At 36.5% G+C, this 24,646-nt stretch overlaps 1 protein-coding gene across 3 annotated transcripts in view; it reads left to right on the top strand.

The window, feature by feature from the left end:
* The window catches only part of PLCZ1 (phospholipase C, zeta 1), a 55,933-nt gene extending 34,036 nt beyond the window's left edge, over positions 1–21,897 (top strand). Inside the window, exons 8-15 of one of the 3 annotated variants that reach the window (XM_011975458.1) lie at positions 2,127–2,211; positions 2,311–2,378; positions 3,916–4,072; positions 7,566–7,682; positions 8,758–8,927; positions 16,859–16,988; positions 20,795–20,944; positions 21,751–21,897. In XM_011975458.1, coding sequence (XP_011830848.1) covers positions 2,127–2,211; positions 2,311–2,378; positions 3,916–4,072; positions 7,566–7,682; positions 8,758–8,927; positions 16,859–16,988; positions 20,795–20,944; positions 21,751–21,836 — 963 coding nt within the window. In that variant the 3' untranslated portion in view covers positions 21,837–21,897. Of the gene's footprint in view, positions 1–2,126; positions 2,379–3,915; positions 4,073–7,565; positions 7,683–8,757; positions 8,928–16,858; positions 16,989–20,794; positions 20,945–21,750 lie in introns of all 3 variants that reach the window. The other 2 variants (XM_011975457.1, XM_011975456.1) reach the window with 2 other exon arrangements.
* The last annotated feature ends 2,749 nt before the right edge of the window (positions 21,898–24,646 follow it).

Below are 24,646 nucleotides of genomic sequence, written 5' to 3'. Positions count from 1 at the left end.
ATCATTGCTCCTGGTGTGAAAAACAGTGAAAATTGTTTCTTACAGACAAAAACAGATGCGCAGAACAGAAGTACAGTATTTTTCCTACAATGGCTAACATACAGATTTAAGATTTGATTGGCTACTGTTGATTACACTCTAAGGGGTTTGCTTAACATTCTATTGTAAAGAGGTAATCACAAGGTTCTCTATCTCTAAGGTCATTTAGTCTAGGTTGGAATAAAGAATGGGGAGTCTGGTCAATGTATAACATCTCAACACAAAGGTCAGAAAGCAATGGTCATGCGCCATTGAAGAAAAACAGCTGTATTACATGACTAAGTTTCCAGGCTGAACTTTTCTCCTTGGCATAATAAATCTGGAAGATCCTCAAATTTTGCTTCTTTTAACATTTTATTTAAATCAGTGAAAAATTTTCAAGTGAAAGTGTTGTGACACCAGTGACAAGAAATATAGGGCTGATGATAGAACTGAGACAGAAAAAAATGAATTGTGTGATAAATGGAAAGACCACAGTTCTTCTGCTGCATAAGAATGCTTACAGACTCAATGTGTTCAATTGTGGCAGAAAAGAAATAGTAAAGAATTTTGCTAAGTGCTGGAAACATAGCATCAAAGATTAAACCCGAATTATAGCCCAATTCTGGAACTTACAATAATTTTAAACTTTCTTGGAAGAGAATCCCACTTCCTATTATATATGAATCTATTTTTCTAGCATTCCCGTACATAGCTTTCATTCAAATTTTAGCTCCATACTAAAGCAGGGAGGTGCTTTTCAATGAGTAAATGAAGAATTAAAGTTGTCGTGTAATCCCAGCTACTCAGGAGGCTGAGGCAGGAGAATCTCTTGAACCTGGGAGGTGGAGGTTGCAGTGAGCTGAGATCATGTCACTGCACTCCATCCTGGGTGACAGAGTGAGACTCCATCTCAAAAAAAAAAAAAAAAAAAAAAAAAAAAAATTACCTAATCCTACAGTATTCAGTCTTTGTGTGTAAAATAATTGCCTAGAGACTTGTAAAGAAGGCCCAATTCCAGCCCACAATTCAAGATTCTGATTCCCTCATTTTGAAGCAGATCCTAGGAATTTGTCTCTTTCCCAAGCGCTTCTGATAATATTCTTGATGCACGGGATTGCAGAATGCATTTGGTAAACTCTGCAGTAGAGAGTATTATAAGGGTCATTGTGAAAGAGGGAAGACCCGAGATGATAGAATAATTCGAATGGATACCTGACATTCAATGGGGATGACAAAATGGAAAGGAAAATCAAAGCTCCTTGGAGAAAAGGACTTGACTTTATACCCTAGATTTCAGCATTGTATATAACAGAGCTGGCACTTAAATGTACTTGTTAAATTAAGGAAATTTGGAAAGAGCACAGTTCTTTTGCTGCGTAAGAATGCCCACAGACTCAATGTGTTCAATTGTGGCGGAAAAGAAATAGTAAAGAATTTTGCAAAGTACTGGAAACATAGCATCAAAGATTAAACCCGAATCATTGCCAAGTGAAAGAATGGAACCAGAAGTCTTCGATTTTAGAACAAGTGACACTGATGGTAAATTTTGCCATGCTTCTAAATTTGATGGACAGAAAATATTAAGTTAATGATGCTTATGTGTAATACAGAAGAAATTTGAAGAGTCTTTATTATAAATCTTTAATTTAGTCTATACTAGATGCCAGACACTTATGATAGACATTTTAATATACCTGATTTCATTCAATACTTTTTAATGTTGGATAAGAAAATGATGAGCTGAAGCACTTACTACCAGAAGTTGTAACATTTTAATTGCAATATCATGGTAAGTATTTATATATATACTTTTCACATACTTCAAATTTTTGGAATAGCACCAACCTGTGAAATATAAAAGAAATGGCATATGGTAAGTCTCAATCATAACAGGCTTATTTTTTGGTGAATTACAATCAATAACATTGTATCACTGTATTCATTCCTTTACTGAGGTGTGAATAGGGATATGGGAAAAAATGGAGTTCTTACATATCTTTTTACTGTAGGCTAATTGGAAATATAGTGAAACACTTTTCAATGACTGTTACAATGCAAATTGACTTGTAAATGTGTAATTGTTATCTCTCAAATTGTTTCCTTAGGCACTAAAATTCAAAGTATTAGTTAAAAATAAGAAAATAGGAACCTTAAAGGAAACCCATGAAAGAAAAGGTTCTGATAAGCGTGGTAAGGTGGAGGAATGGGAAGAAGAAGTGGCAGATCTGGAGGAGGAGGAGGAGGAGGAGGAGAAATTCAAAGAATCAGAAATATTCGAATCTGTTTTAGGAGACAATCAAGACAAGGAAACAGGGGTAAAAAAGTTATCTGGAGTAACGCTTTTCAAGAAAAAGAAGGTGAGGTGGTGCTTTGTGAAAATCTTACAAATGATTGGAAAGTTTTCTAATTTTATTCTTGGTGGAGAATTTTTTTAAATTCTGGAGAAAAATAATTTTCCTTCTTATAAAAACTTTAGTCTATCATTTACAATTTACTTTGAAAACATTGATGGTGGAAGATGAATTTTTAAAATTGTCTCTTTTCTTATGTTAGCTACTTAATTTTTCTTTTTCTCTAGGCTGAGCACGGTGGCTGGCTCATGCCTGTAATCCCAGCACTTTGGGAGGCCGAGGTGCGCAGATCATATGAGGTCAGGAGTTTGAGATCAGCCTGGCCCACATGGTGAAATCCCCTCTCTACTAAAAATACAAAAATTAGCCAGGCATGGTGGCGCATGCCTGTAGTTCTAGTTACTTGGGACGTTGAAGCAGGAGAATTGCTTGAACCTGGGACGCGGAGGTTGCAGTGAGCCGAGATGGCGCCATTGCACTCCAGCCTGAGCAACAGAATGAGATCCTGTTTCAAAAAAAAAAAAAAAAAGTTTTCTATAGTTGATAAATATTATGCACTCTTATGAAGCAGGCTTTGTGCAAAGTGCAACAGATGCAGAGATACACAACTGGTCTCAAGTAAAGACAAAGACAAGATTCAGTGTTTATAATACATAGTGTTATATGTACACACATAAACATGATGAAACAAAATATATTAGGTTGCATGTGACACAAAACCAATCCAGCTGGTTTAAATAAAATGATAATTAATTAATTGACCTATATAGATGAAAAGTTCAGTGAAAGGGATTTTAATTTCAAAAATGACTTGATATAGTGTCTCACATAAAGTCAGCAGAACTTCAGTTCTTTCTCCAGCTTTGCTCCCACTTTCTCTGTGTTGGTGCATGGCTATTGCAAGGATTCAGCTTTATATCATTTCAGCTTCAAATCCAGTGGAATGCCTATCTCTTGGCAGAGCAAGCAATTTTTTTTTTTTTGTACGTTGGCTCTGATCTGGTTATGCGCAGATCCCTGAACCAATTACTGTTGCTAGGGGAATGCACAGCTCTGTTTAGCTGGCCCAATCTGCGTGACTCATACTTGGATTGAGCATGAGCAAGAAATGTTTTCCCAAAACAAAACTTGGGAAATGGCTAAAAAGAAGTGTAAAAGAAATAGACGCTGGGTTGTGAAATGGCAAATGTTTGCTATGTAATAGAAGTCATTTCAGTATAAATTTATTCATGACGAAAATTCCTAAGTTTATAAAATTTATGGGAATACACTGAGATCTTTAGGAAAAAATAAATAGTAATAATTGTGGTCCTCAATACTTATTACATTGATCATGATTTTTAAATTTAAACTAGCTTATATTCACATTAAATATTTTTGTTCCCAAAAATAATCACATTGAGTTAATCCAAATTGTGTTTGAGGAGATAATCTTATGAAAAGATGAAAATCATTTATTTGAAAGTGTATTTTCTTTACTAGAAAAAGATTTTTTTCCCAATGATTAGCATAAAAATGTAAAATTACTGCATTTTATTTTTAGACCAGGAAGCTAAAAATTGCTCTGGCCTTATCTGATCTTGTCATTTATACTAAAGCTGAGAAGTTCAAAAGCTTTCAACATTCAAGATTATATCAGCAATTTAATGAAAATAATTCTATTGGGGAGACACAAGCCCGAAAACTTTCAAAATTGAGAGGTAAATTTTTGTGACTCAAATAGATGAAACGTTTAAATGAGTTAGAGTCACTGCTAGGGTGTTAAGATTGCTCAGTGATATTTATAAAATGTATATTCTCATAAAATTTCAACATATTTAACATAATTTAGAATGGGGTTACATACCTCAGGCCTCAATAAGTTTTGTTTCACAGAACTTAGCCATTAATTAACTTTCCTAAGCCAAGACATTTTGATTGAGAATGTCCGATGTGGCCACATTTGTTGGGGGCTGGGGGACTGTGGTGAGCAGTTTGTATAGGAGAGCAGTGGCAGGGCTGCAGAGGGAGGCAGAGCCAAATTAGAAGGCTTGAACTTTGTCCTGGAAGCGAAGGTGAGCAGGAGAAAATTGAACTCTCAGGAGCGGCATCATCCACTGTATTTCTAAACGATACCTCTGATAGCAGCCAAAGGGTGAGACTGCAGGTAGGAAGGTGGTAACAAAGATTTATGGCAGTGAGAGCAGAGACAGGATGAACTTTGTGGATTTAATAGGCATTGAAGAGGGTAGGGTTAATCAGACTTGGAGGCTCTATGTCTATGGTGAAAGAGGAAGAAATGGCGCCCAGGCTGGACTACCAGATGGCTGTGCAGAGTGTGCACGCCCCACTGCACACCTTCAGAGGTGCCATCTGTCTCTGCATCTTCTTTTCACTGCCCCTAATTCTAAAACTGAGGTGGTTTGGCAGTGCCCAAAGTAAAACGGGGCCTGAGAAAGAGAATGGGAAGAAGCCTCATTATGTGGGGAATGTCCCAAACTTAAAAGGGAATGAGCAACTAACTTTACAGCCAGGTGACTCTGCTAATTCTCAAAAAATGGCAATTGTTTTTAGTAGTAGGGGTAGGGGGAAGTAGGGACAATAATGGATACAAAACTATAGTTGGATAGAATAAGTAAGACATAGTATTTGATAGTGCAACAGGTGACCACAGTCAACAATAGTTTATAGTACATTTAAAAATAACTAAAAGAGTATAATTGGATTGTTTGTTACACAAAGGATAAATGCTTGGGGTGATGGATACACCACTTACCCTGATATGCTACTAGACATTGTATGTCTGTATCAAAATATCTCATGTACTCCATAAATATATTTATCTATGTACTCCCAAAAATTAAAAGTTAAAAAAATGCAATCTACCATCTTGTGTAGAAATACCACAGAAGGAAAATAAGCACCCACAACTGACTTGAGAAAAGTTGCTGGCTAGTTGGGATTGCAGATTCTGATAGATTTAATGATTAACCTTATTGGGCTGGTCATAGATACCCAAAGATTTTGAAGTATACTTTAGTTAATGTTCTCTAACTATCTATTAGAGAGATCCTGGATTTTTTAAAGGCTCTTTTCCTTTTTTAACCTGTGTGTTGTAACCAAAAATTAATTCAGTAGGTCTAGACTATAGTTAAATAATAGAATAGAATAGTATAGGGTAGTGTAGAGTAGAATGGAATGTTATGGAATGGAATGGAGTAGAATAGAATAGAATAGAATAGAAGTGTATTGCAAGCAGTAATAATAAATATGGTTTTATGAAGCAATTGTGCATGGTGCATGTGTGTTGGATTGTAAAATATATTTCTTACTGTAAGGTATGGTTAAGAGAGTTTGAATGACATGCTTTACTGGTCTCTGTTCCTTTAAATTATTGAACTTTTGTTGTTGTTCATGAGGACAGGACCTGTGGGCACAGCATAAATAAATTATAATTTTATTACTCTCATCAGATTAAATACTTGCAAACATTTTGGAAAGGAATTGGATAGTTCTGAGTAGAGTCAAAGTATAGCATTACCATTTCTTTGAACGGGTATAGGGCATTTTTCTTGTTTAATAGTAAATAATCAATGTTAATAGTAAACAATGATGTCAGCAAAGGTTTAACTTCAAGGATGTCAATTATTATTATAAACATAATAAAAATTAAAAATAATGTTGTAGATGAATATTATTGAAATGAAATGATGTTCACATTATTTTACTAAATAAAAATAGCGGTTTGTGAAAGGGAACAAACATTATCATTCAACTTAAAATTACACACATACAAAAGAATGGGAAGATATATATCAAGGAGTTATCAGTGGTTATCAATTGGATGATAACATATGATTTTATTTGTTCTTTGATGTCCTCCTATTTTACAGTAAACACGAACTGCATTTGTAATAACAAACATGTTTAATTTCTAAAGGATAATCTCAGAAATAGCAAAATCATATTATGTTATGAGACCTTAGTCATCATTCACATTTATTACTTTGTAAATGAGAAACATTAAGACTTAGAAGAGTATGTGTTTTGCCTAAGGACAGACATCTGTTAGGACTAGATAAAGAAGCATGAAACTTGGACGCCCATGCTGCATTTATACACACATGGTTTCAAAATAAAGTTTCTCTCAAGGAATGTATAACTTTTGAAAATAAATATTGATAAAATTAACTGTAATTTTTAATTTGACAGTGCTTCCTAAATAATAGTATTTAGGGTGAGGAGAGAGGTGATTCTATTCTAGTTGGATTAGCAAATGAAGTGAGCCATAAGCAAAAGGCTTTCTCCCATCACGAGTCACTATATCAGCAGGAATGGTTGCAGAAACAGGATCTGTTTAATGAAAAAAGAAAAACCTTGGAGAAGCATGAAATCTGTGTTTAAAAATTTGAAGAAGGTGCCAAATGGTAAAGGGTTTAAGTTAGTTTGAATCTGAAGTGACTTAAATATATAGACAAGAAGAAACACAAAGAATATGTACAGAAACTGTGTATAGATTCTGTACAGACTATGTGTGTATGTTTGTTCTTGTTTGTGTGTATACTTCAAGTACATAGAGATTATCCCAGTAAGAATGACATTTGAAATAATTAAAAGCATTGAGAGTTTTTCAATGGAGAGATGTAAACACAGATTGAATAAACTTTGGGGGAAGATGCTGGAGTGAAGGGATTGGAAGTTGAACTGGACAACTTTGGGGTGCCTTTAAATCCTGAGAACCTGTGAAATGTTCAGTAGGATTAATTTAGCTGGAATCATACAGCTTTGTGTGACTTTGATGTGATTCTGTCCTACTGTGAAAATCAAAGTGGAAAAATAATGAGGGAAAATGCTGCTTTTGTTTTGAATAATGAATGGATTATATTTTGGAGTTTTATGTATTCTTACAACAAAGTGAAATAATTTGGATATAAAAATTATATAAATTAATCAATTTTTTCCTTGAATGATCAGTGTATATAAATTTTATGATAAAATTGTCACTAACATCTAAATAATAGTGAATTATACTGTAAACATAAAGGCATGGATTTATTTTGATATTCATGAATTGCAAATTTTTGCCAAGACAATACATACCAAAATTGTTGAAACTATTATAGAATTATATGATATATATACATATATATAAGAAATAGTGGCTTATTTAATTTATCTGAATTCTTTCACAATGTTTTAATAATTCTTTTTCAGCCCATGAGTTTATTTTTCACACCAGGAAGTTCATTACCAGAATATATCCCAAAGCAACAAGAGCAGACTCTTCTAATTTTAATCCCCAAGAATTTTGGAATATAGGTTGTCAAATGGGTATGTTATATAGGATATTGAGTTGTTTGCAAAAGTAACATAAAATGAATTCATTTTATGAATGTATGAAAAACTCGTGAAAAGGGCTTTCTGTAAAATATTTTTTGGCCTGGGGGTTTTGGGGTCAGGCACTAATGGTGAGTCATGTGTTTTAAGAGTTGAAGTCATTCCTATCTGGGTTGAAGCGGGGTAAATCTCGGTGATTGTTCGGGGGAATGGTGGTTAAATTCATGAGGAGTTAATATGAGGCATGTGAAGTGGAGGAAGGGAACAAGGAAACCCAAATGGACATTGAAGATCAAATTCCTTTGCTTGAGATATGCTCAAGGCCTCTTCAAATCAAGTGACCTCTATCATTTATACTTTACATGAGCTTCTACATTCACAGTTTTGAAAAGTGAACAAGATTGCATAACCTGGTTATTTGCCCTCACCAGACCCTTATTCCAAACTGCACAGCTAGTACAGCACTGCACTAACCCATCAGAAAGTACCAGGTGTTACCCTTCTTCTACCGGATTGTGGCAAGGCCTGTAGGTGTGAGGAGAAGTGGGGATATTGGGGCTGGGTGGAGGGCAGAGTGTGGTACTCTCTACGGTGGCTATTTACCAGCCTATATCGAGGTGCTTCCATATTTTAACGACAATTATTGCTTTGCCTGTTTCTCACTTTCTCCTCAAGTGACAACAGCATCTCATGGACTTGAAAACGTGTGACATAGTTGGTGTCTTTACCTCTTGCATTTAATGCACTGATACTCTTTATTCTGATATTTCTTAAGTGTTACCTGACATGAACATTGTTATTCTATAATCTATACTGGATACCATTTTGATTTCTTTACTCAGAGCTGTGTAGTAATTTACTTACAGATTAAACTTTGGAACTTATCAATATACCTTAATATAGACATGGCAGGAGAAAGAGTTTTAAAAATCATGAATTATTAGGCTAATGATGCTTGCTCATAGAACATTTAGGGATATAGAATCCATGATTAGATTTCAGTAAATGGTTTGTGTTCCTTTATTTGTATTCTCTATTACCTGACAATGTCATAACTTCTTTCTTATAGTGGCTTTAAATTTCCAGACCCCTGGTCTGCCTATGGATCTGCAGAATGGGAAATTTTTGGATAATGGTGGTTCTGGATATATTTTGAAACCACATTTCTTAAGAGAGAGTGAATCATACTTTAACCCAAGTGACATAAAAGACAGTATGCCAATTACACTTACAATAAGGGTAAGATTAATAACTTTTCTTTTATATTTTCTGGTTATCATATAAACTAGATAGTGTACATTAGTATTTTGAATTCCACTGATTTGCTTTAATTTCTTTTATATTTCTGTTAATCTTTTTAGGTACTACATGTGGGTAGTATTTCAGTATCCGTCTATATCTGAAAAATGTCTTCCTGTTGCAATTTTACATGAATGATTATCTGCCTGTGAATAGACATATTGAGGCTAAAACCTTCCCCTCTCCAAATTCTACTTAGATGATTTCATTGTATTTAGGCATTTAATATTGCGAGATACAGGTCTCAGTTCAGCCCACTAATTACCTTGTGGGCATGTTACTTTTTCTTGCCTTTGATGAATTTTACCTGGAAATTTTAGGAGCCCTTGTCTTTTCCTCAGTCTCCATGATTAGGCTTTTGTAGGTCAGGATTTCCCCCCCACCCCATATGCCTGTTAATATCATTTGATTACTTAAAAAGAAAAATTACCCATATGTCTTTCTCGAGTATCTGTCTTCTGTGTCTATTAATTTGTGTCAACTTTAACATACTCCCTTTTCCTCTGCATGTTGGGAGAGCTTTTAACATTTTTTCTTTATGTTGATGATTCAAAGTCTGCATTTGATTTTGTTCTTTACTGATTTTAATGTAGAACTGATTTTTTTTATCCTGCATTATTAGTCCTCCTGCCCCATTGTGGTTGACTTCATATTGCTTCCTTTTTATTTCTGTCTGTATCCCACCTAGCACCCTTCCTCCAGGCTCTTGTCTTATTATTTTATCTTTTATTTTATTACATCCTGTAAAACCTTAGGGAGCATAAAAGCCGTTGTCTAAGATTTGTTTCCATTAGTAAAGACTTTTCAAAACGTCTTTCTTATTCCTCTCCAACCTAAGTGCTATGTTTATTTTCTTTTTAAAATGTCACCAAATCTTTTGAAAAACCTCTAGTTGCTTTTTCTCTCCACTTACTTATGAGCAATTCTGTTTTAGGCTATAACTGTACTTGTTGTTTGCAAATCAATAGAGTGGGTACGGTTTCACTGGTCCCTCTTTCCATTTAACTAGTTACTCCCAGAACTGTATAAATCATCTCAGATCCTACAGGAATTTTGTAAGTACTTGTGTTTCTGTCCCTGGCCAGCACGTCATTACTTAGTGAAGCTCTGCCAGCTGCTGGGCGCTCCCCTGCTCCCCATTACCTGGCTGTTAGAGTGCAGGAAATGCTGGGGCCTCCAGAATGTGCTTCTCCTGCGACTCTTCTTCCTAGCTCAGCTCCTTTTTCCACCATCGTAATACCACAGGATTTGGGAAACTATGCTCCACATTTACGTCAGGCCCTAGCCACTTTATCTCAGCTGAGAATGGGAGGATTGAGAGCTTTTTCCAGAAATTAATGTGGAAAGTATAGCAAAGACGAACAGGACTAGAAAGATCCTGACCATTGCAGGAAACAGTGCCTGTGAAGTATGTAGCTGACTTTTACATTATCTGTTAAGGAGTTTGTGACTCTGATGTAGAAGCATTTAGTGGATACGCAGCAATTGCCTACAACACTGGATTGTTAATACTCCTTCAAGGTCTGGCAAAGTATTAATCACTGACTTCACTTTACAATGCTATTATAATGTTGGCATCCTTTTTGTAGTGATCTGGTAAAAAGAAATGGCAAATCAGCCACTTTGAAGATCCCTTCCATTTGTACACACATCGCTTTTCTGTGCTCTGGGACTGGACTCTCCTTTTACCCCCTACCTTCCAAGTGATTGCCATTTTTATATGTGGCTTCCTCTTTCTCTGCTTTCCCTAAAGACATTTATGTTAATTAAAGTCTTTCCTTAAACCTTGTCTCAAACTATTCTCCTTGGGTTCTGTTACATAAACATTCACAGTTTCACCACCAGCAGTGCTGAAGTCTTTAATTGGACCTCATTTTGGGAATCTAAAGGCATATGTTAGCTCACTGAGCATCCTTACCTCCTTAATCACCATTCTGTCAAACTTAAAATATTAAAAGCTTGAACATCCCTTCCTAATCAAATCTACTTCCACTCTTATTTAAATGTCAACAAATGGCCCCATTCTTCCCCTCTGCTCAGACAAGAAAATTGGGAGTCATTCTCATCTTCCACATCTCCTTCATGTCCCACATCCAGACCAATTTTAAATTCTGCTGATTCTATTCCTAAATGTTTTCCCTCTCCATTCTCTTGATCTGACCTACTTTGGTGCTGTCCTGTATCAGGAATTTACTACCTGTCATCAGGTCTATTTCTTTGGCTTCCTGATGGTTTCAGGTAGCTGGTCTCAGTCCTCCATATCTATTCTCCACAAGTTGACCAGAGAGATTTTGCTACAGTGCTAATGTTATCATGCATGCATAATATTTATTTGTGTCTCTTGACTACTTTCTTGGTTAGGCCTTGGCCTACTTGCATAGTTCTATCTCTCACCACTTCTAGCCTTTCACCCTGTTCTACAACCATATGGAACTAGGATCCTTCTCGAACCATGACTCACCTCCACGAATTGCGTATGCTCTTCCTGTAACTAGAACATTCTTTTAGCCTTACCTGCCTATTGCATTTTCACTCACTTTTCAAGACTTAGGAATCATGTCTTTTTGAAAGCATTTTCCTAGGCTAGGTTAGCTGTGCTTCTTTTTGTAGCTTTGCTGTTTTCCGTAACACCCTCTTCATGCGTACATTATGGCATTTATCACAAGGTTTTATAATTGTTTATTTACTTGTTACTTGTCTTCTCCATTTGTCTGAGGATTCCTTAAGGTTTAGAGATGTGGGCCTGGCGTGGTGGCTCACGTCTGTAATCTCAGCACTTTGGGAGGCTGAGGTGGGTGGATCACCTGAGTTAGGAGTTCAAGAGCAGCCTGGATAACATGGTGAAACCCCGTTTCTACTAAAAATACAAAAAGTTAGCCAGGTGTGGCGGCGCACAACTGTAATCCCAGCTACTCAGGAGGCTGAGGCAAGAGAATTGCTTGAGCCCAGGAAGCAGAGGTTGCAGTGAGCCAAGGTCACACCATTGCACTACAGTTTGGGTAGCAAGAGCCAAAGTTCATCTCAAAACAACAACACCCACCACCAAAACCGAAAAGAGATGTGTTTTGTTCCATTCTTATTTGTGCCTGATACAAAGTTTATTTTTTATTTTTTTATTTTATTTATTTATTTTTTTGAGACGGAGTCTCGCTCTGTCGCCCAGGCTGGAGTGCAGTGGCCGGATCTCAGCTCACTGCAAGCTCCGCCTCCCGGGTTCATGCCATTCTCCTGCCTCAGCCTCCTGTGTAGCTGGGACTACAGGTGCCTGCCACCATGCCCGGCTAATTTTTTGTATTTTTTAGTAGAGACGGGGTTTCACTGGGTTAGCCAGGATGGTCTCGATCTCCTGACCTCATGATCCGCCCGTCTCGGCCTCCCAAAGTGCTGGGATTACAGGCTTGAGCCACCGTGCCTGGCGATACAAAGTTTATTTTCAATATATCTAGGTTCGTTGAACAAATATATTATTTTTCCTGTTAAGAATAGTAAAGAGAACATAGGTGCTCTTTTATTGAGAAAGTGAAGGTGGAAGGCAGCTAGTGTGCACAAATGCTCACAAATGCCATGTTTGTATTCTGAGGAGTCTCTTGTTGAGGTGTAAGTGGCATGGAGAGTTAATGATTCTCCAGGAAGCTGCTGCCATGGCCATGTGGGTCTTTCTCTGTTACCTCTATCACTCTGGGGAGTTTTGTGATTATGACTTGCTCAGATAGTAGAGGGCATGATTTGGGGATCAGAGGGCCTAGTTTTATAACCATGACTCACCTCCACGAATTGCGTATGCTCTTCCTGTAACTAGAACATTCTTTTAGCCTTACCTGCCTATTGCATTTTCACTCACTTTTCAAGACTTAGGAATCATGTCTTTTTGAAAGTGGGGCCTCCAGAATGTGCTTCTCCTGCGACTCTTCTTCCTAGCTCAGCTCCTTTTTCCACCATCGTAATACCACAGGATTTGGGAAACTATGCTCCACATTTACGTCAGGCCCTAGCCACTTTATCTCAGCTGAGAATGGGAGGATTGAGAGCTTTTTCCAGAAATTAATGTGGAAAGTATAGCAAAGACGAACAGGACTAGAAAGATCCTGACCATTGCAGGAAACAGTGCCTGTGAAGTATGTAGCTGACTTTTACATTATCTGTTAAGGAGTTTGTGACTCTGATGTAGAAGCATTTAGTGGATACGCAGCAATTGCCTACAACACTGGATTGTTAATACTCCTTCAAGGTCTGGCAAAGTATTAACCACTGACTTCACTTTACAATGCTATTATAATGTTGGCATCCTTTTTGTAGTGATCTGGTAAAAAGAAATGGCAAATCAGCCACTTTGAAGATCCCTTCCATTTGTACACACATCGCTTTTCTGTGCTCTGGGACTGGACTCTCCTTTTACCCCCTACCTTCCAAGTGATTGCCATTTTTATATGTGGCTTCCTCTTTCTCTGCTTTCCCTAAAGACATTTATGTTAATTAAAGTCTTTCCTTAAACCTTGTCTCAAACTATTCTCCTTGGGTTCTGTTACATAAACATTCACAGTTTCACCACCAGCAGTGCTGAAGTCTTTAATTGGACCTCATTTTGGGAATCTAAAGGCATATGTTAGCTCACTGAGCATCCTTACCTCCTTAATCACCATTCTGTCAAACTTAAAATATTAAAAGCTTGAACATCCCTTCCTAATCAAATCTACTTCCACTCTTATTTAAATGTCAACAAATGGCCCCATTCTTCCCCTCTGCTCAGACAAGAAAATTGGGAGTCATTCTCATCTTCCACATCTCCTTCATGTCCCACATCCAGACCAATTTTAAATTCTGCTGATTCTATTCCTAAATGTTTTCCCTCTCCATTCTCTTGATCTGACCTACTTTGGTGCTGTCCTGTATCAGGAATTTACTACCTGTCATCAGGTCTATTTCTTTGGCTTCCTGATGGTTTCAGGTAGCTGGTCTCAGTCCTCCATATCTATTCTCCACAAGTTGACCAGAGAGATTTTGCTACAGTGCTAATGTTATCATGCATGCATAATATTTATTTGTGTCTCTTGACTACTTTCTTGGTTAGGCCTTGGCCTACTTGCATAGTTCTATCTCTCACCACTTCTAGCCTTTCACCCTGTTCTACAACCATATGGAACTAGGATCCTTCTCGAACCATGACTCACCTCCACGAATTGCGTATGCTCTTCCTGTAACTAGAACATTCTTTTAGCCTTACCTGCCTATTGCATTTTCACTCACTTTTCAAGACTTAGGAATCATGTCTTTTTGAAAGCATTTTCCTAGGCTAGGTTAGCTGTGCTTCTTTTTGTAGCTTTGCTGTTTTCCGTAACACCCTCTTCATGCGTACATTATGGCATTTATCACAAGGTTTTATAATTGTTTATTTACTTGTTACTTGTCTTCTCCATTTGTCTGAGGATTCCTTAAGGTTTAGAGATGTGGGCCTGGCGTGGTGGCTCACGTCTGTAATCTCAGCACTTTGGGAGGCTGAGGTGGGTGGATCACCTGAGTTAGGAGTTCAAGAGCAGCCTGGATAACATGGTGAAACCCCGTTTCTACTAAAAATACAAAAAGTTAGCCAGGTGTGGCGGCGCACAACTGTAATCCCAGCTACTCAGGAGGCTGAGGCAAGAGAATTGCTTGAGCCCAGGAAGCAGAGGTTGCAGTGAGCCAAGGTCACACCATTGCACTACAGTTTGGGTAGCAAGAGCCAAAGTTCATCTCAAAACAACAACACCCACCACCAAAACCGAAAAGAGATGTGTTTTGTTCCATTCTTATTTGTGCCTGATACAAAGTTTATTTTCAATATATCTAGGTTCGTTGAACAAATATATTATTTTTCCTGTTAAGAATAGTAAAGAGAACATAGGTGCTCTTTTATTGAGAAAGTGAAGGCGGAAGGCAGCTAGTGTGCACAAATGCTCACAAATGCCATGTTTGTATTCTGAGGAGTCTCTTGTTGAGGTGTAAGTGGCATGGAGAGTTAATGATTCTCCAGGAAGCTGCTGCCATGGCCATGTGGGTCTTTCTCTGTTACCTCTATCACTCTGGGGAGTTTTGTGATTATGACTTGCTCAGATAGTAGAGGGCATGATTTGGGGATCAGAGGGCCTAGTTTTATTATAAGCTTCCTTAAGTTTTATTATAAGCTTCCAAATGTTGATGAAGGCATTTGACGTTTCTGCTTTACTCTTTGTCATCTGCAATCTGAGAGTTTTGGTTTAGGGCAGTTATTTTCAAGTTTATAAAAACTACAGGACTGCTTTCTAAATCCAAAATCTTATGGGTAAGGCCAATGGATAACAACAGAGTTGACCATTGAGGGCTTTTTGTTTGACATTCCTTCCTCCACACTGGCTCCTGTACAAACAAATCTGTAAATTTGTTTATAAATTATTTGATCAATACTCCCTAAACCAGGGGTGTCCAATCTTTTGGCTTCCCTGGGCCACGTTGGAGGAAGAGGAGTTATCTTGGGCCACACATACAATACACTAACACTAATGATAGCTGATGAGCTTTAAAAAATGCAAAAAAAAAAAAACTATGTTTTAAGAAAGTTTATGAATTTGTGTTGGGCCACATTCAAAGCCACCATGGGCCACATGAGGCCCGCAGGTTGGACAAGCTTGCCCTAAAGTCTCATTCAGTTCTCATATTCAATGATGTTTTTCAAAATTAGATAATTTTTTTTTTCTTTCTGGAATGAGGTACACCGAGCTGAACCTACTGCATTTTGGGAAGCGTCTATTACCTGCAGAATGATATTTAGCAGATCTGTAGTGGTATTGGGACCAGTGTACTATATGTTTATGGCCATTGTTCTTTCTAATTACTTTGGTGTCTAATTATGCTGATGCCCATTCCATACTGATTGCTAAACAGTTGCACAGACATACTGGCTTCTAGCTAATGCCATAGTCTGTGGAATTAGGAAAAGTTACACATTTGTGGTTTTTCTTTTCCTTTCTTTTCTCTTCTCCTCCTTCTCTCCCTCCTTCCTTCCCTCTTTTCCTTCCTTTATTCCTTTATAAAGGAAAATTACACATTAGTCATTTTTCTTTTCCTTTCTTTTCTCTTCTCCTCCTTCTCTCCATCCTACCTTCCCTCTTTTTTTCCCTTTATTCCTTTATAATCAAACTTAATTATATATTTGTTTCTCTTTATGTAACCTTCAGAAATTGGAATTATGCCTCAATTTTTATAACTGCATTTTTAGGCTTTTATCTTCTATCTCTTAGCCTAAGTTAGTACATTTCAAATATAGTTTTCTTGTGTGCTCATTTTGTTCCTTAAATTATAACAAATTTTTGCTTCAACAATTAGCTTGGCAAATAAAAGTTTAAATACAATTATTATTAATTACTTTATTAAGATTTTTTTGATACCCAGTCCCTAATATACGTATGGAATAATTGATTTTGTCAAACTCAGAAAATGCTATCATGGGAAGTTAAATGGTACATTTTTTAAAAAGTAATATTTATATAGCTTTTAATTTTTCCAGCATATATATATATATATGAATTCAAAAATAGTACATGTTATCAGAGTAACTCAACCTGAATTCCTTAAAATGTGATCATAACAAATGATTTTAAAACAAAAATATGTTAATTGAAAATTGTGGACATCGTGGATTTCACTATAATTTTGTACATATTCTTGGTGTTTACTGATAACTGAGGATAAAAGACTTACATTTTAAAATTTGTATTATATTCATTATATTCCACTTTCAATCTTTGTGGGAATTGACTTAGAGTCCTTCAACTTTTTGTAATACATAATTAAATTTTGAAATAAATGGTGATGCAACTTAATATCTTGCTAAATTCTTATATTCATATATATTTGTGCAGCTCATCAGTGGTATCCAGTTGCCTCTTACTCATTCATCATCTAACAAAGGTGATACATTAGTAATTATAGAAGTTTTTGGTGTTCCAAATGATCAAATGAAGCAGCAGACTCGTGTAATTAAAAAAAATGGTGAGCTTCTAATATACTGTATTGAACTTCCATTAGCCTTCTTGTTGGAAAGCATACAAATTATATGTTGATAGAGTTTTGATACATATCTATTATTCATAAGACAAGGGTTTTCCATTATGTCCAAAATTAGCAAAATGTTATATGCAGCAAAAGCACTTTTATAATGATTAGATTGTTTAGCTGTATTTTCAAATTATGAATACAGAAATGTATCTGACCTGCAAAATTATTGCGTAAAAAAATTTACCTCGTTTCTGTTTTTCCTCATGTTACTGAATTAAGAAGGCATTTTGACAGCCTCAGATCTACTTAGCTTCTAGCCTTTGTGTTAAATCAAAAATTTGTGATTTTTGACACAGCATATTATATATTTTTATAATGAATTATTTGAATTATTTTAGATTAAAAGTCTATGGCTTCTGAATCAGGCTAAGGATGCCATAGAAACCTACTGATAGAATATTTGGATAATTCAGTCATTTTTGCCACAAGGGAAGTGAAGAATGAAAGGAAAGAACTTTGGTAAGATTTTCATCATTCTGGCATGCTATGACATCTTACACAGTATAGTACTGGCATTGCCATTTCTTCTCTGAGGTTGAAATGACTAAGGAAATTAGAAAAGGATGGGTTCCTGGGATTGACCCCTGGTCAGGGTCACCTTGAAGGAGACATTGGAACTGATTCTTGAGTCTGGAACCTTCTTCAAGGGATATTCTCAAAGCAAAGTGGACTTCATTCCAGAGTCTAGAAATATGCTTCCGGCCAAATGGTACTGACAGAGGAGCAGGCACAGTTTTCTTTTTCTTTTTCTTCTTGGATAATAATTTCTAACAATGCCCATAGTCTGCCTCCTTGGCACTCCCCTGAATACTTTCAGTGTGGCCTCTAGAGTGAAAGTCATGGAAAAAGATTTGGGAAGATTTTATTGCCTTATCCTATGTTATCAATGGGAAGGGATATTGATGATGACTTCCTGCCTCATTTGACACCCTTTAGAGTTGAAGGCACATTGCTATGGCTGTGTCCAGAGATAGTAACTGCTGATGTCATGTAGCTTATAATAATCTATCTCTTGTTCCCTCCATCCTCTACTTGAATCTTCATCACAAAATGCTTAGAAACTTAATTTATTCAATGTACCCCTTATAATACTATGATTCTAGAATTTGTATTACATCCTTGGATTTTATGGGAATATCCTTGGAGAAATTCAATTTGGTTCATCAAACATTACTAAGCCTCTGCTATGCTAAAAGCCTTGTGCTAAGTGGTAAAAGACTTAAAATCTGTTTATTAAACGAATTCTTATATATGGACCAATTAACTATTCTATAGATAGTTTATAGTTCAGTGTGAAAGATGAGCTGTAAGTAAAATAATTATGATTTAGAGTAATTAGTACTTCAAGGAGAGTACAAAGATTTGTACTGGAAGGGGGCACTTTTGGAGATGGTTCTTGGAGAATGAGTAGAATTTTTTAGAATTTGGGGAAAAGGACATTTAAGGCAGAAGCCATAATATAAGTCCTAAAATATGAAGAAAATACAATTTAGACATACCAGACAGAACACAGGAGTCCTAAAATATGAAGAAAACACAATTTAAACATGCTAGAGAAAAGCCAAGAAACTCACAATAGGTGGAATATAGGGTGCTTAAGAAAGATTAGTGAGAGAAAAAATGAGAAAGTTATTTAGGAATGGTCATGGAAAATCTCAAAAGCCTTGCTAAGGTGTCAGGAACTTTCTTTTTTCTAGAAAATGGATAAAATTCAGACTTTTAAATAGGGCTATGACAGAGTTGAGTGTTAGGCTTTTTTCCACAGATTTGAGAAGAAGTATATGAGAGGGCAATGAGAAATACAAAGTAGAGTCAGGATAAAATTTCAGTGGTTAGAGGATATAAAAGTCATGGTGCAAAGGAGGCTATGGCAGTAGGAAAGGAATGGGGGGTGTAAGTGAGAAATACTGTGCAGAAGTCAACGTCCAGATGGCTGGACAAGAAGAATTTTAAGACGATTTAGCTAGACATGAGAGTCTGGGAGGAAAAGGATAACATTTGGATAAAACGTGGAAGTAATTCTTCAGTTTTGGTCATGTCTGGGAGAACTATTTTCATCACTATCAAATTTGGTATCCTGGTTTACTTTTTTTTTATGTTGCCAACTAAAAGTGAGGGCTTTCTCTTATAATTAATCCATATTTGTGTGTGTGTGTGTGTGTGTGTGTGTGAGACAGAGATAGATACAGGAGGAGGATGGAAGGGAGGAAGAGGCACATGTGTAATGAAGTAGGATTGGAGGAAGAAAAGATCAGTATAAACACTTCTGCGAGATGTTTTGCAGTGTCTATAAAGAATTGACTCTAAACCTGCCTCTGTACCCCTAAGAAGAGAAATTATTTCTTTTCTTAGGTCAAGGTAATGTGACCATTATTCCATCATGAGCCAATTAGTTTACTATTTCTGTGGGCATAGGCTGCACCCTGGGTTGCTATGTGGTAAATGTGCTCTTGTGACCACAGAAAACATAGATATAGTATAATTAGAAATTCATCAATGCTTCTGGAAATGTAAGTCAAAGAACAAAAGCTATTGTCATAGCAAGTGTAGCATTGCCTTTGTAAATGAAAAATAATACACATAATTCTTCTCCAAACCTTTGAGTCTTTATTAAGTAGAATTTATATTTAATTTGAAAGTGAATTTCTTGATTCTGTTAAATTACGCTTTACTTTTTGGATGATTTGGGTCATACTGTGACACAAGGTGGATTTCTTGCTTGGCAAGAAATTGGTTGTTTGGGATGATTTATTTTCCTAGAGATTGAAATTCACCAACTTTGGACTTTGAAAGGAGCACTTAGTCTGAAGAAGGATCAAGAGCTGGCTTTAGTTCGTTATCTAGCTTTCAGTCTAACAACTATGTATGGAACTCTTCCCATAATAAGACTGACTGTATTAGTCCATTTTGACATTGCTCTAAAGATACTACCTGAGACTGGATAACTTACAAAGGAAAGAGATTTAATTGACTCACGGTTCCCCATGGCTGAGGAGGCCTCAGGAAACTTACAATCATGGCAGAAGGTGAAGGGGAAATAAATTTGGATCTTTTCATGTGGCAGCAGGAGATTGCTAGCAAGAGCGGGGAATACTGCCTTATGAAACCATCAGATCTCATGAGTACTCACTCTCTATCATGAGAACAGCATGGGAGAAACCACCCCCTATAAATCCAATCACTTTCCACTAGGTGTCTTCCTAAACACCTGGGGATTACAATTCAAGGTGAGATTTGGGTGAGGGCACAAAGCTTAACCATATCAAGGAGTTAGTATAGAAAAATGATGTTACTTAATTTTCTTCATTTCTCAATTTATTTGCTAAAGAATTGCCTAAGTACATCAGTCATATTGCATAATGATTAAAAACTTTTGCTCTGAAGTCAGACTCCCCATTTTTGAATTCCTGATCTGCCACTTAATGACCACATATGTGAAACTTTTAGGAAATAAGGTAATATCTTTGTGGCTCAGTTTTCCCATTCCATCAGGATAGGGTGGTTATCAGGATTAATTGAGTTGATCCATTCTTAGAACATTGCCCAGCAATAGTGAACACTCAATATTGCCTGGTTATTATTCCTCTCACACTGAGTGTGTTAAAAACCTATGTGCTCTAAACACAAGATATTATTATTGTTAAAGGATTCAAAAGAAAAAGTTTGGAGAACAAGTGTTATCTATTTTTTCCTAGATATGGTATCTATTATTCTTTGTATCTTCTTTTTTTATATTTCAGCTTTTAGTCCAAGATGGAATGAAACATTTACATTTATTATTCATGTCCCAGAATTAGCATTGATACGTTTTGTTGTTGAAAGTCAAGGTTTAATAGCAGGAAATGAATTTCTTGGGCAATATACTTTGCCACTTCTATGCATGAACAAAGGTAATGTCCCTAAAAGTTAGATGATTGTACCAGCATTTAAATATAACTTGTGTATATCAAAGACACATTTGGACACACCAAATAGCTCTATCATAAAGTAGGATGTAAAGGAAATTTTATGTATTGACACATATTTTTTCTCTGTGGAATTATAAAAATGTATTCTCATGTGGAAGGTGGGGTGGGGGTGTGGGACTGACAGGAAGGCTAATTAGACAAACTTGGCATGTATAAGCATTTCTTTACATGCATCATAGTTCTTCTGTTTCAGTGAAGGGTAGTCATGACTACCATAAAGAAATGATGATGGGTGGCAACCAGAAGGGAGAAGCAGTGACTCATTCTTCCTGCCTGATGAGAAGAGATTGGGAGCCTGAGACTATCCTTTCCTGACCCCTTTTCAGAGCTGACTGCCTTTATGTTGCAGAGTCACCTTTCCAGGGCGATTTACACTGTGCTCCCAATTACCTCGTCTCAATATGCTTACTTTTCTAACAGCATCTGAGATGTGCCTAGGAAACAGGGTCTTCCTGAAGCAGAAGGGTGGTGGCTAATTTTGGATCATGCGGCACTTTGCGGAAGGAGAAGTATGAGTTGTGTGCTCAGTGTTGGGCAGTTAGGAAGTCAGAATAGAAAATGCAAATATTTAATTTTTGTGGAAGATTAATATACCAGATGGGAATATAACTCTATAGTCATGGTTTTTAATGTATGCTTAGTAAAGAGCTCTTGTGTCTCAGCGAGGCTGTTGGGGCCACCACTGATTAATTGGTTATTGGTCTAATTAGATATAATTCTTTTTGCAGGTTATCGTCGTGTTCCTCTGTTTTCCCGAATGGGTGAGAGCCTTGAGCCTGCTTCACTGTTTGTTTATGTTTGGTACGTCAGATAACAGCTAATGATAAATGACATATCATTAGCTATGCATCGCAATAAAACAGCCAAAATGAGTGTCTATATGTTTTCTTTTTTAAACATAAATAATTACTCATAAAACTAGAAATATTGAGCCCATTCACTTAAAAATACACAAAAATAAATCAGTGGAAGAAAGAAAATAGAAACTTCAGAGGGTCCTGACCCAGCACGGTCTCCTGCCCTTCTGCTGCTGAGTTTTTTTTCAACTGGCTTGTATCATTTTTAATTACTGGAACTTATAAGCTTTTGAAATACATTTAATTATAAAAGATAAATTGGCAAATATTTAGCAGTATAAAAGAAATGTGAAATCTAAGAGTGTTTTAGCTTCTAGACACTCACTACTGCATATTTTCCTGGGAAGGAATTAGATTGCCAGGCCCTCTGAGCCTTTTCATATCCTGGAGAGTAATTAGCCCCTGCATTCTTATGCGAGTTCTTAGATGCTGTGCACTGGAGTTGGTACCCTGTAATTAGACAGCCATTTTTATGAGTGTGTATAAAATTGATTTGCATGCAAACTGTATTCAGACTCCATATCTATAAAAGAGATCTACTGTGTGGACTTACATGCTTGAATCTTAAATTGATTTGAAATATTTCTGAATCTGTAGTAATCTATACTAAATCTATACTTTCAAGTTAATTTCTTGGTCAAAGATGAGATTCCTGTCCTATCTCATCTGCTGGACTTCTTACCAGCAGCAGAACTTTGCTTTATTAAATGCCATGTAGAAGAGTATGGAACCATGGATATTGATACTAATTCTACCACATTGTTGCATGGTAGTGATGTGATAGCAACCAACACAAAGCTTGACAAAGGCGGGGACCTTTAATAGGTACTTTTGCAATTGAATGCTAACTAATAACTAAAATAACAAAATGACTGTTTGGGATGTATATTAACACATTATATCTTTATGATGAGAAAATATAAACCATCTAGCATGTTTTACTATTATCATGGTTTACTCTCAGCACTAAATGTTTAAATTCAAATTCCCAAGTCATAGGTAGTAAGAAATTGTGTGGTTACTACGTGCACAATCTTCCAGTTTCCACCTCAAGGGCTCTCTGGATTTCAGATCAGTGCACACCCTTCCCAGTAGGGATGCACAGCCAATTCTTAGAAAGATACTTCTGTTTTGCCAGATAATGGATGGATCTTATTTAAATAATCAACTGTTCAGCATGACAGCAGGAGGGAGTTTCAGCCCATTGACCCAAAGCTTTACCCTTCCCTAATCTCCTAAGACCTTCTGAAGATCTGGAATTCCATGAAATTTAAAGGCTTTAATCAATTGATTTTTACAAAAGAGTTCATTAATTCTGCAGTGGAATAAACTTCTGTTTCTCATTTATACCATCAAGCTTTGAAACAAGAGAGAAAAAGGATATATTTTATTTTCTCTCCTTTTCTTTAGGTACCAAACTTATCTCTCTAATTTTGAAGACCAAATTGTTCATTTTGAAATATTCCACTCTATATTAGGAATATGGACTTTGATAGAAATATTAAATTATTTTATTTCTTGTTCAAGAATCTTGTGATGTCTTGAGACATTTTTGGTTCCATTTTAAAATTTGCATCATTTAACATTTAATGCCCCTTATGTATTGAACTAGAATTTTGATTAGAAGGTTCTCACAAGAACTATTAACAGATTTTGTTCACGTAAAACTCCAAAGTCAGGGAATGTTCTCACATTTAGAATAGGCTGGGAATGTTGTGAGAAGCCAGATTTGACTCATGCTTTTTAGGTACAATTCATTTACAAGAAAAAATTGTGTTGGTAAACGGAAGAAAACATAGGAAAAGGCTAAATGAACTCTTGAGACTGTGGCAACAGAAGACTTCTTAAACTTTAAAGTCTTAGTTTAAATGTCAGTTCCTCAGGGAAGCCATCCGTGTTCTGCTAGATTAGGTTATATTCCCTGACTTATGCTTCTTTACAACTGATAATGACAGTTAGGAACCAACTTTGTACTATCAGCCAGACTTTAGTGTTGCTAGGAGCTGCCATGGAGCTCACAGCTAAACTGTGGTGTTTCCTTGTTGAACATAAACAGTTTCACAGAGCATCAACCCAGACGCAGCCACTCTGTACCGTGACGGAACAAGACAAAGACAAGAACATTCCGGAATCATGACTGAATGCACAACAAAAACATGAATATCGTCCAAACACAACAATGCTACACAGTCCCCTATTCTGGCTGACCTAAATGACTATTAATTTAGTACCAAGTGTCGCTTTCACCTTGATTTACTCCTCTCATCTTACAGATAAGATTTACTCCAATCAGAGAATTGACCCCTGTTCTTGACAACATCCAAATACAGAGGAGAGCTCTACTTTTTTGAAATCTCCCCCAAATCATTTAATACAAGCCCAAATCCAATAGTGAGTCCTTTCTAATACCCTCTTACTAAGATGCCCCATGGCTTCCCATGTTGTGTCTCCTTTTGTAGTGAGCAATAGAGGCAACTGTGTGTTCCTGGTGGTCTTTGGCTGGACAAATTCTGACTTCTTCCATTATCTTGTATTTCTATGTGTTACAGAAAAGTTTAATTATGTCGTTAGTTTTGAAGGTTTATTTTTTTTTCTGGTCATGGTTGGTTAGGGTCTCAAATAGAACATGTGTACAGTCTCTGCACCCAGACTTATCTGGACTTTTGTCTGGGAAATGATGGTCACTGGAGGTAAATGACAGGCTGGTTGCTAAAGAGTAAAGTTGCCCTAGCTGTAAAAAGAAGGTCTCCATTTTAAATGTTGGATA

Source organism: Mandrillus leucophaeus, unplaced genomic scaffold (assembly GCF_000951045.1).
Source record: "Mandrillus leucophaeus isolate KB7577 unplaced genomic scaffold, Mleu.le_1.0 Scaffold156, whole genome shotgun sequence".
NCBI lineage: Eukaryota > Metazoa > Chordata > Mammalia > Primates > Cercopithecidae > Mandrillus > Mandrillus leucophaeus.
The sequence above is the reverse complement of the archived record's forward strand: the minus strand, read 5'-3'. Positions and strand labels throughout refer to the sequence as shown.